This window comes from Dermochelys coriacea, chromosome 4 (assembly GCF_009764565.3).
Source record: "Dermochelys coriacea isolate rDerCor1 chromosome 4, rDerCor1.pri.v4, whole genome shotgun sequence".
NCBI lineage: Eukaryota > Metazoa > Chordata > Testudines > Dermochelyidae > Dermochelys > Dermochelys coriacea.
In genome coordinates, this window is record NC_050071.1 from 76,499,037 (window position 1) to 76,515,848 (window position 16,812).

Sequence of the window (16,812 nt, forward strand, 5' to 3'; positions counted from 1 at the left end):
ACTTGGATTTTCAGAACAGCTTGCTAGTCAGGCTCAAATACCCTGATTAGTACAAGAGGATAGTATCAGGACACATTTCAGAGTAGCAGCCGTGTTAGTCTGTATTCGCAAAAAGAAAAGGAGTACTTGTGGCACCTTAGAGACTAACAAATTTATTTGTTAGTCTCTAAGGTGCCACAAGTACTCCTTTTCTTTTATCAGGACACAGTTAAGGAGCCAGCTGCTCAGTCAAGATTTTCAAAAGCCACAGGCTTGACTAAGTTAGCAGGTGCAGTTTTTACCATTCAGTAGTCTAGCCATTCCTTTGTTCTGCAAACCTGGGATCATCAGTCCATTCTGATTTAAAAAAAACCCAAACATGCAGGAGAGTATGAGTGAGAGTGATTCTATTAGAGAGCAAGCCCGCAAGATAGCGACCAAGCAACAGTTGTTATAAGGGCCTTGGGGAGAAGGGTTGGGACAGAGGAAATAGGAGACTAGCAGGAAGAGTGGGGAGATAAGGGAGATGGTATACCTTGAGACAAATGAGGGAACACAACATCTGACCATGCTAGGATAGTATATCTTGAGGAGGAGGAGAGCCAAGCTTGCCCCAAAGTTGCCAATACCATCCATGTACCCTCTGAGCCCAGGAAAACTTACAATTACCTGACTGAAATGCAGGCTCAACCACAAACCATTATACACTTTTGTGATTAGTGAAGATGACATACAGAAGTTTTATTATCAAGGTCACCGCAACCTTGGGCATACTAGCCACTGGGTCCTCACAGAGGACCATAGGCATCAAACCAGCTTCTTAGAAGTTCAATGCCATGATGAAGCCAGTGACTGAAACACTGACTGAAACAAGTGACTGGTGATTATGAAGGAGATGAGTTTGCCCGCTGTCCAGAATAGATGGCCCTTATGGCATACTGGAAATGGTACATGTAGAAAAGTCAGATTGCTCACCATCTCCTGCAAGAGGCAGGGCACAGTGCTGGTTTAGGGTGCCCTTTACATGAGTAAGGGTTCAAGGTATTAGCAAGAAAGAAAAATTGAGAGACCTATTTATTTTTCCAATTTATAGAGTGTATCTATTGCCATGTATTTCTAGGCACAAATAACAGACATTTACAAATATACAATAATAAATCCAAATTGATAAACTCAACAATACTTGTAAAGGAACTCTGTGGGGTTTCAGATGTATCAAACAGATTATAACATACAAATACAATTAATTAACTTTATCAGCAAAATAGCTAATTAGTAAGTGTTAAGCTAAAGCTAGCTATACAATCATTTCTCAGAGTATTAGCACACTTCATTTTACTCAGTTGTATTAGCATGTTGGCACCGAGTCATTCAAGGGCTCCCAAATATTGTTACATCATGACTCCTGGTGTCAAAGACTTAGTATGGTAATATGTAAAAGACTATTTCCCAGAAGTTCTTCCTGTGGAACATTCGGTATACAGACAAAACGGTACTTGTTCAAGTTTCTGAAGGTTAGCCACTATTTTATCTATACTGTAAAAAATCCTTCAATATTGTTGGCAACTGAAGTTGGGGGATAAGACGTAGTTGCTCTTCCTATGCAATTTCGGATACATAGTCGGCAGAGTTGGCAAAGAGAGCATGGAGTAGCTACAAACAGATAAGAGATTTAATTAAGTAAATGTTCATTATCCTTAGGAGTTTACAACATGGGGTATATTTAATATTATGGAGTACCTAAATAAATGTTAATTTTAAAAATTCTATATGTCAGTTGACCTTATACAGTATAGTCTCTCAAAGATATATAACGATAAAAATTATGCTACTCAAACTTTATTAATGATCAAAGAAACAGAAAGGGCAAGGAAACTTATATTTAAACTAAATATCCGGAAGAATACATAGTAATTAATTCACGTTGTTGTGTTTATATAGCTAATAATTTTTAATTTTAAAAAATTGTGTTCATGAAAGATCCTCTGCTGACAACTCCAGAGATTGAAGTTCTTTTTATTTATAGTATAGGTACAATATATGCTATACAAATGCAAGTTTCACCATCAATATATTTCAGTCCTTCCCTGTAGGGACCACTTTCAGGAGTTAAAGGGAAGTTCACCTTTCATGCCCATTCAGTTTTGGCCTCTTTGCTGAGGCTTCCAAAAATGCTGCTGGCTGTGATTAGTGTGTGTTAAGGACATCTGACTATTAAAAACTAGACCAACAGCCTTCAGATGGTGATACTGGATTGAATTAGTGCCATGGACACACAGCTCCCGCAATGGTCACCGTTAAAAATGTATCCGTTTTCGCTTATAGAGCTAGCTACTCGTTTAGGGTACTGTGTTATGAAAAAAAGGTTGCGGGGTTGATTTGCTCACAGTCTAAGTATCTACATGGGGAACAAATAGTTGGTAATGGGCTCTTCAGTACAGCAGAGAAAGACATAACAATATCGGATGGCTGGAAGTTGAAGCTAAACAAATCCAGACTGGAAGAAAGGCTTTTTTGTTTTGTTTTACAGTGAGGGTAATTAACCAATGGCACAATTTACCAAGGGTTACGGTGGATTCTCCATCACTAATAATTTTTAAATCAAGATTAGATTTTTTTAAAATAAGAGAGGCTCCAGTTCAAAAGAATTATTTTGGGGAAGTTCTATTGACTAGATGATCAGTGGTTCCTTCTGGAGTTGGAATCTATGCATCTATGACAGAGCATGGGGGAGCAACCCTATGTGCAAGGATAGGAATTCTACCTGGCCATCACACAGGCTATGTGGAGAGGAAAGTTGAGGCTACTTCTACCCTCTTTTCCACTATTCTCCACATATAAAGGCCAGGCAGAATCTGGCTCTGAGACATTATTTATTATTATGACATGTGTCAGAGCTGGAGGCTCATGTTAGATTATCACTGATGTCTTCCCTCAGTTTTGTGGTTCCAAAGCAGACCTTTAACATCTATTTAAAGTAGTAGTTTTGGCAATTATGTTTTACTTAACAGCTTAAATAAATACAAGGTTGTATATATCAACTCTTCTTTCTCAGGCAGTTAAATTCAACTATAAACATTTACTCCACAAAGAAAGTTAAAGTACAAGACTTTAATCTAAAAAATATTTCCCACAGGACAGTTTTGAAGAAAAAATATAGGGCCTGATTCCAGAAAATCTCTCGCAGATGCATAGTCTTTAAGAGTAATAATTTGGTGGTTTTAAAGCTACATAATAATTTATTAAAGTAATATTTTTGTGCCTGTATGACTCAAAAATTATTCTGATTTAAAAAAAAATCTAACTCAGTACTGCTTACTCAGTAATAGTTGTTCCTCTTCCCGTTCTCTAAACAATTAAATGCAACTACATAAGAATAAATTTCTAACGCATACACTAGAAGAGACCTGTACAATGCATCTTTTATTTAAAAAAAAAAAACTGGGCTTTTATCTAAAAGAATACATAGCACTAAACTGTACTTGGAAAAATGAAATTTAAAATAATTCTTTAGGAAATTGTACTTTAAAATCAATTAATGAAAATGGATAAGCACACAGAAGAATTTGATGAAATAATGTTCTATTTATGACACAAATTAGTAAACGCTAGAACAACATAGAGCGAATTTTCAAGACAGTAGGCCCAAAGCTTGTGCACAAATGCATGCAGAATTGCACACCTGTGTGTGCTTGAACTCGTTCATGCAATGTGATTACACACAAACAGCTAGGGTACTTAAATAACCATTTATAAGTGCAATTATATGAATTGCCCACACAAATTTAGGCATGTAAAACCCCGGTTTCCTGCTTTGTAAATATGCCATAAAAATTAAGTCTGGGCCCACATCTTTCCATTTCTATGAACTATTTTTAAAAAGGAAATTTAAAAAATCCTAGTTTTTCTTTAAAATAAGCTGCATGTTAGCCATACGTTGAAGCTAGTTTTTGTGGTTTGTCTTATCACCTGTTAAACCAAGGAGGCCACATCTTCAGTTGATATAAATTCAGTAGTGCTCTGTCAACTTATGTCACCACCTGAAAAACTGGCCTATTTAAAAATCTTTTCAATACTTTACGTAGCTGCAGGTAGAATTTTTAACTGAGTGTAAACAATCATTTTATAAACCCATTATCAGACAGCTTTTACTGATTCAAGTTTGTCCAAAACCAAAAACTATGTATAGAATGATGAACAAAAGTATATTTGTCCCACTTACCTTCATGCAGAAGCAACGTTCTCTCCACCAAACTGCTTGGGGCAGCCAAATCTACGGGCCGTTCAAAATCTGTATTCTTGGCATTAATGTCTGCCCCAAATTCAAGAAGCAAATTTACTATCTCTGTACTGGGTTGCTGAGCTGCTGCATGTAGTGGAGTGTCCAAATACTTTCCTTTCTGTACATTAGCTCCTATATACATATATTGGAGAGACAGAGACAAATAGATTAATTAATGTTGTCAGTGCTAAAAGTTAATGCTTTGAAATCTGGAACAAGGTTTTTAAAAATGAGCATCTGAAGTTACATTCCTAAATTTATAAATATATATCTAAATAAATGGTCAGAATTTCAAAAGTTCTAAGCACTCAGTGGTCAATGTGAGCTGCTGGGTTGGGTCCAGGCCGGGTCACACAACCCCTTATATTTAATTGGTTTAAAAAACATTCTATGGCTTTTACAATCAAATTCTTTTTGACTCTCCTCTTCCTTCTCTAGCTCAGCCTCTGTGCTTTGTAAGCAGATATACTTGTATAGAGAAGGGGCTTTAAGGATAAAAAGAGAGGCAGACAAACTGCTGAAAAACATTGCTGAAAGGGCAATGGCAGTTTATGGCTCTATACCCACTTTAAACTCTCACTTCCATAGAATCATAGACATGTAGAGCCCAAACGGACATTGAGAGATTACCTAGTCCAGCTCCCTAATCTGAGGCAGAACCAAGTATACTTACACTATCCCTGATAGGTGTTTGTCTAACCTGTTCTTTAAAACCTCCAGTGGTGGGGATTACTTTTATCCAAGCTAATTTGGGAGCTATTTAACTTTACTAACTTTATTTTTACTATTGAGTGAAAAGAAGAAAGTGGCAGTGGTGCTGAAAATGCATGATATCAGACCACTCAGGGTGGATGTTTTCTTTCTTCCACCCCACATACTGTAAATCAATAACCAAAAGGTTTCTCCTAACAAAAATATGTCTGAGCATAAAGTTAAAATTAGAGTCCTGCAACAAGAAGCTATAATAAGAAGGGGGAAGAGGATAGTTCCCTTTTAAGGACACCCAGCCAGCCAATTAACTATAAAATCCCTCTAATAGCTGTTCTCTACTTACTTTATCTGTAAAGGGTTAAAAAGTCTCACTGCTATGAGACAGACAGGGAGCAGTTATGCTGTGAAAAACCTGGGCCAAGTATAAAAATTTATCAGTATCATACCTAGAAACTGTCCTCATCTAAAACTCCAGATATTAAGTAGATCAGGAAATGTCTAGGAAGACGCGATTAGGTTTATTCCTTTTATTTCTTTATGGCTTGTGGACTCCTTTGTGCTAACCCCAGGTGTTTTTGTTTTGCTTGTAACCTTTAAGCTGGACCTCAAGAAGACTATTCTTGATACTTGTAGTTGTTGTTTTTTAAATCTAGCAAAAGTCTAAGTCCCAGATGTATTTTCTTCTTTTTTTATTAATAAAATTTATCTTTTTTAAGAACAGAATTGGATTTTTGTGTCCTAAGAGGTTTGTGCACATGTTATTTATTTAGCTGGTAGCAACAGCTGATTTCCTTTGTTTTTCTTCTCAGCTCTTCCCCAGAAGGTGGGGTGAAAGGGCTTGAGGGTACCCCACAGGAAGGAATACCCAAGTGTTCCTTCCTAGGTTCTCAAAGGGGTTTTGCACTTGGGTGGTGACAGCATCTACCAATCCAAGGTTAGAGAAAAGCTGTAACCTTGGAAGTTTAATACAAGCCTGGAGTGGTCAGTATAAATTTTTAGAATCCTTGTGGGCCCTCACCTTCTCAAAGTGCCAGAGATGGGAATTAGCCTTGACAAAAGCCTAGTTTTATTTAGCTGAGTACATCTTATTGTAAAAGTGGGCAGGATAAGAATATATTAATATTTTAAGTAAATAAACTTGTACCTGCATAAAGGAGTTTTCGAATGCAATGGATCTGCTGTGAAACACAAGCTACATATAGAGATGTTCCCAGATGAGGAATGTCTTTGTCAACATCTATGCCCCAAGAGATCAGCACTTCCAGACATTCACTGTGACCTGCCAACAGAGTATGAAATAGTTTGCTTGCCTCTTCAGTTAGACGTTCTATTTACAAAACTTGATACATTTCTTAACACTATGTAATGTAATTTGTCAACTGTTCTATGTATGCTCAGAAGCTAGTTTTTTACCTCTACTGGCTGCTTCATGAGTCGGTGAAGGGAGACATGATTCCCACTGTGCTTTGGCACCATACTCCAGCAAAAGCTCTGCACAAGACGCACTACCTCTTGAACATGCATTAAATAACGGGGTCACTCCATCAATTGTTGTAGCATTTACCTAGAATAGAAAAGATATGTCTAAGATGGCAAAGAAGTAAGGGATGTATTCTTAACTGATAGTGTTTTAGAATAAGGTATGATTGAAATATGCTTGATGCATCAACAAATTTACACTGTTTACCATAACATTGGTTTATTGCACTCAACTTCTGTACAGTTCTTATCTTCCAACCCCACCCCTCGTTATTTGTTGAAATAAGCGTACCATTATGCAAGCTAAACTATATCCAAGAAAACATAACTGACCATAATACTAAATCTAAATAAGTGGCCTGATTTTCAAAAGTGCTGCGTACTCAGCAGTTCTCATTGACTTCGAAGTTTTAAAGTTTTTTCATTATGGAAAATTCCATTAGCACTCCCCAATTTCTATGATCATATGATTCTTTCTTGGAGCTCCACAAGCTCAAAAATTAGCCTATAACCATGAAGAACTAGCGTTCTACTCCACTCCCAAAAATCTCAATTTAAAATAGTTAAATTGATAAGTATTTTTTAAAATGTTTAGGTATAGTGGACTGCCTTTAAAATGTTCCTCATGTGCTAGTCCCCATTTTAAGGAGAGGGAGTTTCTCTGGAAGCTTTATTACTGTATAGTTGTGTGTGTGTGTGTGTGTGTGTGTGGTGTGTGTGTGTGTAAAGATAGCATGGTACCGTTGAGAATGCAGAAGCATACCTAAATACTGTAATTGCATACACTTTTATTTGTAAATCTTGTGCTCCCTTTTCCCTGTTTGTTTGTTGCTCTCCCTTGTTGTGTCTTGTCTCTTATTTAGAATATAAGATCTATGGCACTGGAAACATGTCTTTTTCTCAATTTTTGGAGAAACATGTATGGGTTCTGTAGAAACGATAAATTTGTGAGTTCTATAGAAATAATAAATATACATTCAATTTACAATGCTTACGTTGGCCACAGTTCCTCAATTTTATGTCCAATTTCACTCTTGCTTTCTCCCCTGTTTTTCTCCTTTTTCTCATCTATTTTCTGTTCTTTCTTCTGCCCATCTTCTGTGTGGTGTCTAATCCTACCCACACATTTTATGTGATCTTTTCTCTCTTCCCTCTACTTCTGCTGTCTTCTCTCTCCTCCATTATGCAACGATCCCATCAGTCTCCTTTGCTGTCAATCAGCAAAGACTTTTAAAATAATCGACTGTTACTTAAAAAAACATAAAAGGCAAACCTACCGTTGTTAACAAAGTAAACCAACATAGTGCAGAGCAGGGAGAATGTGGAGAACTTTGGATGAAAAATCAAGGAATAGATCCCTTTCAATTAGACACGGTCACTACAGTACTTTACATATGAAAAAGATACTTACATTTGCCCCTGCTTCAAGAAGGATTCTTGCACACCCTACATGATCTCCCAGGCAGGCTTCATGCAGTGGAGTGACTTGGTCAATTGTCAGAGTATCCACATTGTAACCCTAAACAGGATAGGAACCACACACAAAGGTAAGACAAAAGCTATTCAAAGCTGTTAAGTCTTCATCATTGTTAGCTGTAAACACCACAGTTCATTCGAGCTGGGTGAATAATGGATTTTTCAGTTCACTGGCAATTTTTAAAAAAATGTTTAGCTTCAGGTTGAACCAAAAATGACATTTTTAAAATTTTTCAGTGAATCAAAAAGTCATTTAGTTTTGACTCAAAAATGTTTCATTTCAGTAATGTTGAAACAAAATGTTTTGTTTTGTTTCACCCTGAAAATTTTTGTTTCAATTTTCAGGCATTTTGATAAAAGCAAAAGAAAGGAGAACTAGATTTACAAAACGGGGAGAGGAGAAGGTGCTAGTGTCCTTTAGCTTAAATTATTTGCCTGCCTGATACATTTATAGAAAGCAATTATATTGCCTCTTAGCTTTCTTTTTGCTAGGCTAAGCAAACCAAGCTCTTCCAGTCTCCTGACTTAAAATAGGCCCTCTAGACCCTTGATCATCCTAGTAGCTCTTCTCTGCACCTGTTACAGTGTGAATTTATCTTTCTTGAACACTGGATTTGTACAATGAGATCTTACAGTGCCTTGTACAATGGCATTAAAACTTCTCTGTTTCTACTAGAAATGCCTCATCTGATACAGCTGAGGATTGCATTTGTCTTTTGCATAGCTGCATCACCTTGGTGGCTCATAGTCATCCTGTGATTGACTCCCACACCCAGGTCTCTCTCCTGAATTACTTCCAAATGATAAGCCCCCCAATTAGCAGCTGAAATTCTTATGATTAGATATTGGGTGCATGATCTTGCACTTTGTACTATTGAATTTCATCCCATTTCTGTTACTCCAATCTTCAAAGTCACTCGGATTTTCCTGTATAATATTCCGATCCACTCTTGTGTTGACAATGCTACACTGAAGCCAGCTTTGCATCATCAGCAAATTATTACACTGGCTTACACAATATACTTTCTGTAGTACCGTTTACCAGTGTTCCAGAAAGGGCTCTTATTTGATACCATATTATAGTACTTAACTGCTAAATAGCAGGTTTTCTGTTACACTAACAGTAAAACTCCTGATTTTACTTTATCCCTCTACTGTTACAAAATAATATTCAGTGTGTCTTTCTTTTTTTTTAATTGCTTCTGTGCACTGGGCTATTTTCAATGAATTTTTCTGAAGAACTCCCAAGTCCTTCTCCTGATCAGTAAACAGGATGATTGCTTTGTTTAGAATATACTAATCCTTTCTCCCACAGAGGGGCTAGATATTCAGCTGGTGTAAATTGGCATAGCTGTATTGAAGTCAATGGATCAACATCAGTTTATGAGCTGAGGAGGGAAGTCAGTGCAACTATGCTGATTTACACGAGCTGAGGATAAGGGTTATGTGCCTGTAGGCACAGCAAAGAGTAAAGGCTGGTTATAAATTGTGCCACATAAGGAATAACCCCAGGAAGCACTGTGCCTCGAAGGCACTTCCTTCCTTAATTCTCCAAAACAAGTGCTTACTGCTCTTTTTTACAAAAACAAACAAATAGCATTATTCTAGCCCTTAGAAGCAACCATAAACAAGCAACATTTGCAAGGAACAGTTTTCATAGGTTTAATCTACCAAGGCTTCACAACAAATAGATTTTAGAAATGTTTTAAAACCAGTGGGAAAATTATCTTGAAATGTCTTTAAATTTTACAGCATCAAAAGCTCCCAATGAAAATACTTCTGCATTATTGACATGGAGAGGATAACAGAATAATCATGCTACATTTACCTTTTGTTGGGTTGTCATTAAATAAGATAAAAAATGAAAATGTTTAAGAATCACTTGGGCATTTACCTGTGACAGTAAAGTTTTTAGAGAAAGGAGACGTCCTTGACTAGCTGCCTCATGCAGTGGTGAACGATCTGCCCAAGAACCTACAGAATAATATTTATTGAAAAAATTACAGGAATTAGACTGATCTTAGAATGCACAGAACAAAGCAGAAGTGGTTATGCTGAAAATAAAGTCAAAGGTTCTATGAAATGAATTATTCTCTTTTTGGATGAAGTGTCTTAAATACATGTATTCTTTCCTGGACACTAGAAAGAGCAAACAGGCTACATTGCTAATTGCAAACATTTAGGCTGAGTAATTCTGCAGTATGAAGGAGAAAGCGTTTCTACATGGTGTTTTTTATTAATGCATTTTAACAATTTCAGCAATATTCATGGTATTTGTCTACCAGAACCTTTTATATTGTCCACAAAATGTTGTATAGGCATATCAAAATCTACCAGCTTCAACAGGAAACGTAGACATATTGGACTGAATATTTGAAGTTAAAAATGGGGACGACTCACACCTTCTGAAACATTCCTGAAAAGAAGGAAACGCTGTTTTAAAACAAAATTAACATTAAAATGTCTATGGTTGATAAGACCAATCTGAAGCATCTAACTCCCCCATGAAATCTACATGTAAGTCCCTTACAGAGAGTTCCCATGGTAGAAAATAGATTTTAGGGCTAAATCCTTCCCCATGGAACAAATCCAAGTAGTTGTGCTTCTTGATGCAAGGATATTTTACAAGGCTTGGAAAGAAAACCCTAGCTTCCGCTCCAGGACACAGAACCGCTCTGTTTCTTCTACTGAAGCCCAGGGTGTGCCCAGTGCTGTTGTGACCCTGTTCTACAGGGTTCAACTCTACTGCATGGGCTCTCCAGTACACAGGCAATGAGAATCCCTGGCACAGGCTCCCAAAACTACTTGTTTTCCTCATCCAGCACAAGTAAAACCAGTTTCCACTGTATCTTATGGCCTTTGTGGCTGAAGAGAAAGAGGTGGCATTTGCCCCTTGGTTTCTAAATGGGAAGGAGTAATTGAGAACTCACTTACCTTTTTTATGGGTTTCAGAGTAGCAGCTGTGTTAGTCTGTATTCGCAAAAAAGAAAAGGAGTACTTGTGGCACCTTGGAGACTAATAATTTATTTGAGCATAAGCTTTTGTGAGCTACAGCTCACTTCAGCGGATGCATCCGATGAAGTGAGCTGTAGCTCATGAAAGCTTATGCTCAAATAAATTTGTTAGTCTCTAAGGTGCCACAAGTACTCCTTTTCTTTTTTACCTTTTTATGTATAACTTGGAGATGATGCAGTTTGAGGGTTCTGTGAAAATGGTGCACATATTTTTATTGAAGAAAGGCAGACCACTGATTTAGGGGCAAATCCAGCCCTCACTTCCACAGCCACAGAGGGCCCTAGCAGCAGAACTGGTTCAGTTCTCAGAGTAGCAGCCGTGTTAGTCTGTATTCGCAAAAAGAAAAGGAGTACTTGTGGCACCTTAGAGACTACAAATTTATTGGAGCATAAGCTTTCGTGAGCTACAGCTCACTTCATCAATGCATCCGATGAAGTGAGCTGTAGCTCACGAAAGCTTATGCTCTAATAAATTTGTTAGTCTCTAAGGTGCCACAAGTACTCCTTTTCTTTTGGTTCAGTCTGTTTCTTTGTGTAGGGCAGGGGGGGCCAACCTGTGGCTCCAGAGCCACATGCAGCTCTTCAGAAGTTAATATGCAGCTCCTTGTATAGTGTTGGATCATATTAAGAAGTTCAGTATTAAAATCACAAATGAATTTGATTCCCCATAGTTTAAATTCCAGGGTATTACTAATTAAGAGGTCTCTTGGTTTTTGGTACTGTTTCTCTCCTGCTCTGTGTGAAACTTGCAAGCTGCTAATTGTATTAGTACATTCTAAGACAGAGTCTGTTCTCAAAGCAATTCTTTGTAACAATAACTACTCACACAGAGAGAGACTCAAAGCAATACTCTGTAACAACAGAAACAGCACCCAGAGACTCCCCGCCCTTTGTTGTATTCATCTTGCTTTGTTAACAATTGTGATTAAAATAGAGATAGAGGATGTATGTGGATGGATGCTTGTGTGGATAATAACAATGATCAGGGAGGTGTCAGCCTAAGAATCCAGTGTCTATCGGCTGAAGAAGGCGCCAAATGAAAACAACCAGAGGACCCCCGGAAGGGCAGACTGGAATCCACCCAACAGCCTCAAGGATGGGAGAACCGAAGAACAAGATAACATCTGGCAGCACGGAGCCGTCAGGAATGTGCCATCTGATGATTGATTCGGCAACAGCACGATGAAGCATTCCCATAGACTGGCATTGGAATAAATTCCTATAAAAATGGACTCTAGAAAATGAGAACTTTGGGGTCTGATTCTGCAAACCAACTTCCAGGAGCATCAGATGAGCATCTGACAAGGCCTTGCTCCCTCCTCATGTCCAGGCCACCTGGCCAGTGGCTTGGCATGAACAACTCTAAGGCTGGTAACTATGATAACAACCTTGCAGAATCTGTGTGTGGTGTATGAATGAATGAATGTGTGAATAAATATGAAACTGAATGGAATGTTATAGCTATAACTAACTGCTTACTATGATTCTTTCTGTATTCACAATAAATGTGGCATTTTGCCTTTTCCCCTTTAATAAGATCCTGCTGTTTTTATTTTATTGGTATAACAATAGGCACCGACTCCGGGGCTGGAGCTACAGGCGCCAACTTTCCAATGTGCCGGGGGATGCTCACTGCTCAAACCCCTGGCTCTGCCACAGGCCCTGCCCCCCTCCACCCCTTCCCGCTCCCTCCGCTGAGCCTGCCATGCCCTCACTGCTCCCCCTCTCCCTCCCTACATGCCACGACAGCTGATCGGAGGTGCAGAGAGGGAGGGGGAAGGTGCTGATTGGTGGGGCTGCTGGTGGGCGGGAGGCACTGGGAGCGGGGAGGGGGAGCTGATGGGGGGCTACTGACATATTACTGTGGCTCTTTGGCAATGTACATTAGTAAATTCTGGCTCCTTCTCAGGCTCAGGTTGGCCACCCCCAATGTAGGGAGTTAAGATTTGAGGGCTCTGTAGAAATCCTCCTACGCCTTTTTGTGAATCCTCTGCAGCTCACTTTTTTGAGAGTTTCAGAGTAGCAGCCCTGTTAGTCTGTATCTGCAAAAAGGACAGGAGTACTTGTGGCACCTTAGAGACTAATAAATTTATTTGACCATAAGCTTTCAGCTCAAAATAAATTTGTTAGTCTCTAAGGTGCCACAAGTACTCCTGTTCTTTCTATGAGAGTGCCTCAGCTTAGGAGAGCTGCAGAATGCTCATGTACCTACTGGCCTGCAGCAACACTGCAGACACTTACAACATGGGGAGTTGTAAGTGTGTGCCTAATTGTCTGGGGTGGGTGCAGGATTTAGGATTTGGTCGTTATTCTGCAACATTTTGCAGGAAATTTAGGTTTGATTCTCAGTCCCATTTTCTTACTGCCTAGACTCATTGATGCAGGAATACCACAAAAGCAGTATGTTCAGCACATGGGGTCAGATAGACCACCATGTCACTGTCATTTAATAACAATCCCTTTTTATTGAGTAGACGCTGTGACTACCCAGAGAGTATTGCAATCAATGTGAATTGCAATGGAACTTCAGTTCAACCCGTTGAACTATGCTATTGATTTGTTTGGTTGTTGTTGTTATACTGTGTTGAAACCATAGAAAGTTTACAGCCTGTAGAAAAATAGTTCCCTCTCCTCCAAAAGCCTTTTTCCTCTTTTATTCTTCCTCTGATCATCTTGTTTCTGAGTGGTAAACTTGTTATTGGAATTATTGTATGAGAAAGAGAACAAGTTCTAGACACAAGGTTTTGTAATATTATTGTACAGCATCAGAAATATTCCAGACATACTTTTCATCAAGCTGAATAGTTAATGTTGTCTGTCTTAAAATGGGAAGCTTCTACTAATTATCTGCCCATTTTTACTTTTTATGTAACTACTTAACAGTTGCAAAGGAATATGTTGCCTTACCAGTCTGTTAGGATTTCTTGAATGTGTTAATAACATAGTGGATAAAAGTGAAGCGGTTGACATATTGTGTTTAGGCTTTCAAATGACCTTTGACAAGGTCCCTCACAGGAGGCTATTAAGAAACAGTGTAGTCATAGGGTAAGAGGAAATGCATTACCGTGGAACAAGAACTGGCTAAGAGAGAGGGGAAAAAAAAAAAAAAAAAGTAGAAATAAATTGTCAACTTTCAACACGGCAAAAGGTTAACAGCCGGGGTGTCTCAAGATTCTGTTCTAGGATTGGTGTTTACTATGTACATTAATGATCTGTAAAAAGGCATGAGCAGAGATCTGGAAAAATTTGCATTAACAAAATTGGGCTTGTCTGCACTTAAAACGCTACAGTAGCACAGCTGTGCCACTGTACCACTTCAGTGTAGACACTACCTATGCTAGCACAAGGGATTCTTCTGTCAGCATAGGTAATCCACCTCCCTGAGAGGCAATAGCTAGGTCACAAACAAATTCTTCTGTTGACCTAGCACTGTCTACACAGACTTAACTACACCACTCAGAGGTGTGGATTTTTCAGACTTCTGATGGATGTAGTTAAACTGAACTAATTTTCTAGTGTAGATCAAGCTTTAGAAAAGTCAAGTCCAGAAAGGACTTTGAGAAATTTCAGAGGGCTTTATCCAAGCTTAGTGAATTGGCAACATGATAACATATGAAATTGAATGTTGATAATATGCAAAGTAATACCCATTAGAGGAAAAAATACAAGCTGCTGATACATTTTACTGGGTTCTAAGTTAACTGTATCAACTCAGGAAAACACTTGGGTATTAGTGTGGACTGCTCAATTAAGACTGGGCTTTGTCTACACTAGCACTTTTGTTGGAAAATCTTTCATCAGTCAGGGATATGACACCCCCCCACCCCATGACCGACATGAGTTTGGACAGTGCTGTGTCAGTGGAAGATGCTGACATACCGCCACTCGTTGAGAGTGGTTTAATTATGCCGATGGGAGAGCTCTCTCCCACTGTCATATGTGATGGGTGTTCTCTCCACACTGGCCCCGCAAGAGCTGAATTGGGCCAAGAGAGCCCAGACAGCCAGTTAGGCTGCAAATGGCGGAGATTAGGCTGGTGAAGCTAATTAGAAGGAAGCTGACCTGTAAGGGAACCTGCGGGGTTCTATAAAGCTGGGAGGATGGCAATAGTGTGGGGAGGCAGCTGGGAGGAAGTCTGCAGTCTCACTTCCTGAGGTAACGGAGAAGGAAGCGGGGAAGGAGTCCAGGGGTGAGCGCAGTTAGGTTGGTGCAGAGGCACACCTTAATTGTTCACTGCAGGGCCCTGGATTGGAACCCAGAATAGAAGGTGAGCTGGGATCCCTTACTAGCCACTGAGGGAGTTGCATCATAAGGTAGGTGAACAGAAGACAGCCCGAGTCCCTGTTGGAGTGACATTGTCAGGGGCAGCGGGCGTGAGGACTACCTGATGCTTTTTGTGGCAAGAGACTTAAAAAGACTACGCCAGAAGGGGAAACCACTGAGTGACCTGGCCGGAGGGCTGAGTCACAAAGAGGTGGCAGCAGCTCCTGGAGTAAGAGATTAGTTCAGTCTGCAGCCCCTCTCCAGAACCTCCAGGAGGTGGCACTGTCAGTGGAGAGTAGAGAGCCCTGGTACACTCCTTTAAAGCCAGGATTTTATCCTAAGTTTCTAGCACTCATAATTGCAGAGAAAAGTTTAAAAATAAGACCCAAGTGCACCCTTAAACTAGAAGATAAATAAAAAATCTAATAGACCAAAATCTATTTTTAAAAAGAGCTCTTTATTTATTTGGAGGCGTGTCTCACGATGTTTGGGATTGGCAATTCTGAAGCCCAACTAAATAAACTGATACCTTTTTATGTCCCAGTATCAAAGGGGTGCACCCTGAACAAATTTTGACCTTTTTGCAAGTTAGGAGTCTAAGCCCCTTTGCAGGAATGACCTTCCTTTGTGCCTGGTGAAACTTTTTTCTCCAATTGTTTTTCATTATCTCCAAGCAGTTAGACTTTGTGCCAGAGCTTTAGGGAAAGGAGCTGTCTCCTATTTTCTTCTGCCCAGAACTATTCCCACTACATATTTGCCACAATTGGCACCTGCACCTGCTGAGCTGCTGCCAGCTTCACATTCTTGGAAGTTCTCCAGATGTTGGGGGGAGGGATAGGTCAGTAGTTTGAGCATTGGCCTGCTAAACCCAGGGTTGTGAGCTCAATCTTTGAGGGGGCCATTTAGGGATCTGGGGCAAAAATTGGAGATTGGTCCTGCTTTGAGCAGGGGGTTGGACTAGATGACCTCCTGAGGTCCCTTCCAACCCTGATATTCTATGATTAGAGTGGCTATACAGGAGACCTTACAGCAGCACAACTGCAGCAGTACAGCTATGCTGCTGTAAGGTCCATAGTGTAGACATATGTACGGTTGTAGTGAGGGGAAAAGCCAACAAAGTATGAGGATACATAAGGAATGGAATGGAGAATAATATGAAAATATAATGCTATTATATGATTATTATAATGCTATTATATAAATCAGTGGTGTGCACTTGGAAACACCTCATCTCAAAAGGATATTGCAGCTTATAGGGAGTTTAGTGAGGTGTGATGAGAATGATTACAGCTCTGGAAAAGCTCCTATGAAGAGAGATTGAAAAGACTGAGATTGCTTACTTTAGAAAGAAGGTGAATAAGAGGGGGCATGACAGAATCATATGAAATGAGTGGTATAGAGAAGGCAGATCTGGAGTTTCAGTTTTCCTCTCATAAAAGGAGAGCAAGGGGACATCCAATGAAACTGAAGGGTAGATAATTCAAAAACTGATAAAAGGAAATATTTTTTCATCCAACAAGTGATTAGACTGTGGAACTCTCTGCTAAATGACATCACTGAGACCAAGAATTCAGCAAGATTCAAAAAGAAATTGAATTTTTAAATGGA

General features: G+C 39.3%; 1 protein-coding gene across 2 annotated transcripts in view; it reads right to left on the minus strand.

Annotated features, from left to right (window-relative positions):
• Positions 1 to 203: 203 nt before the first annotated feature.
• Positions 204 to 16,812, minus strand: part of ASB5 (ankyrin repeat and SOCS box containing 5) — a 49,678-nt gene continuing 33,069 nt past the window's right edge. For both annotated transcript variants that reach the window (XM_043513469.1, XM_038399625.2), the window contains exons 2-7: positions 9,822 to 9,901; positions 7,863 to 7,970; positions 6,386 to 6,536; positions 6,117 to 6,251; positions 4,202 to 4,393; positions 204 to 1,632 (exon numbers count right to left, since the gene is read on the minus strand). In XM_043513469.1, the coding sequence (XP_043369404.1) occupies positions 1,511 to 1,632; positions 4,202 to 4,393; positions 6,117 to 6,251; positions 6,386 to 6,536; positions 7,863 to 7,970; positions 9,822 to 9,901 (788 nt within the window). In that variant the 3' untranslated portion in view covers positions 204 to 1,510. The remainder of the gene's footprint in view (positions 1,633 to 4,201; positions 4,394 to 6,116; positions 6,252 to 6,385; positions 6,537 to 7,862; positions 7,971 to 9,821; positions 9,902 to 16,812) is intronic.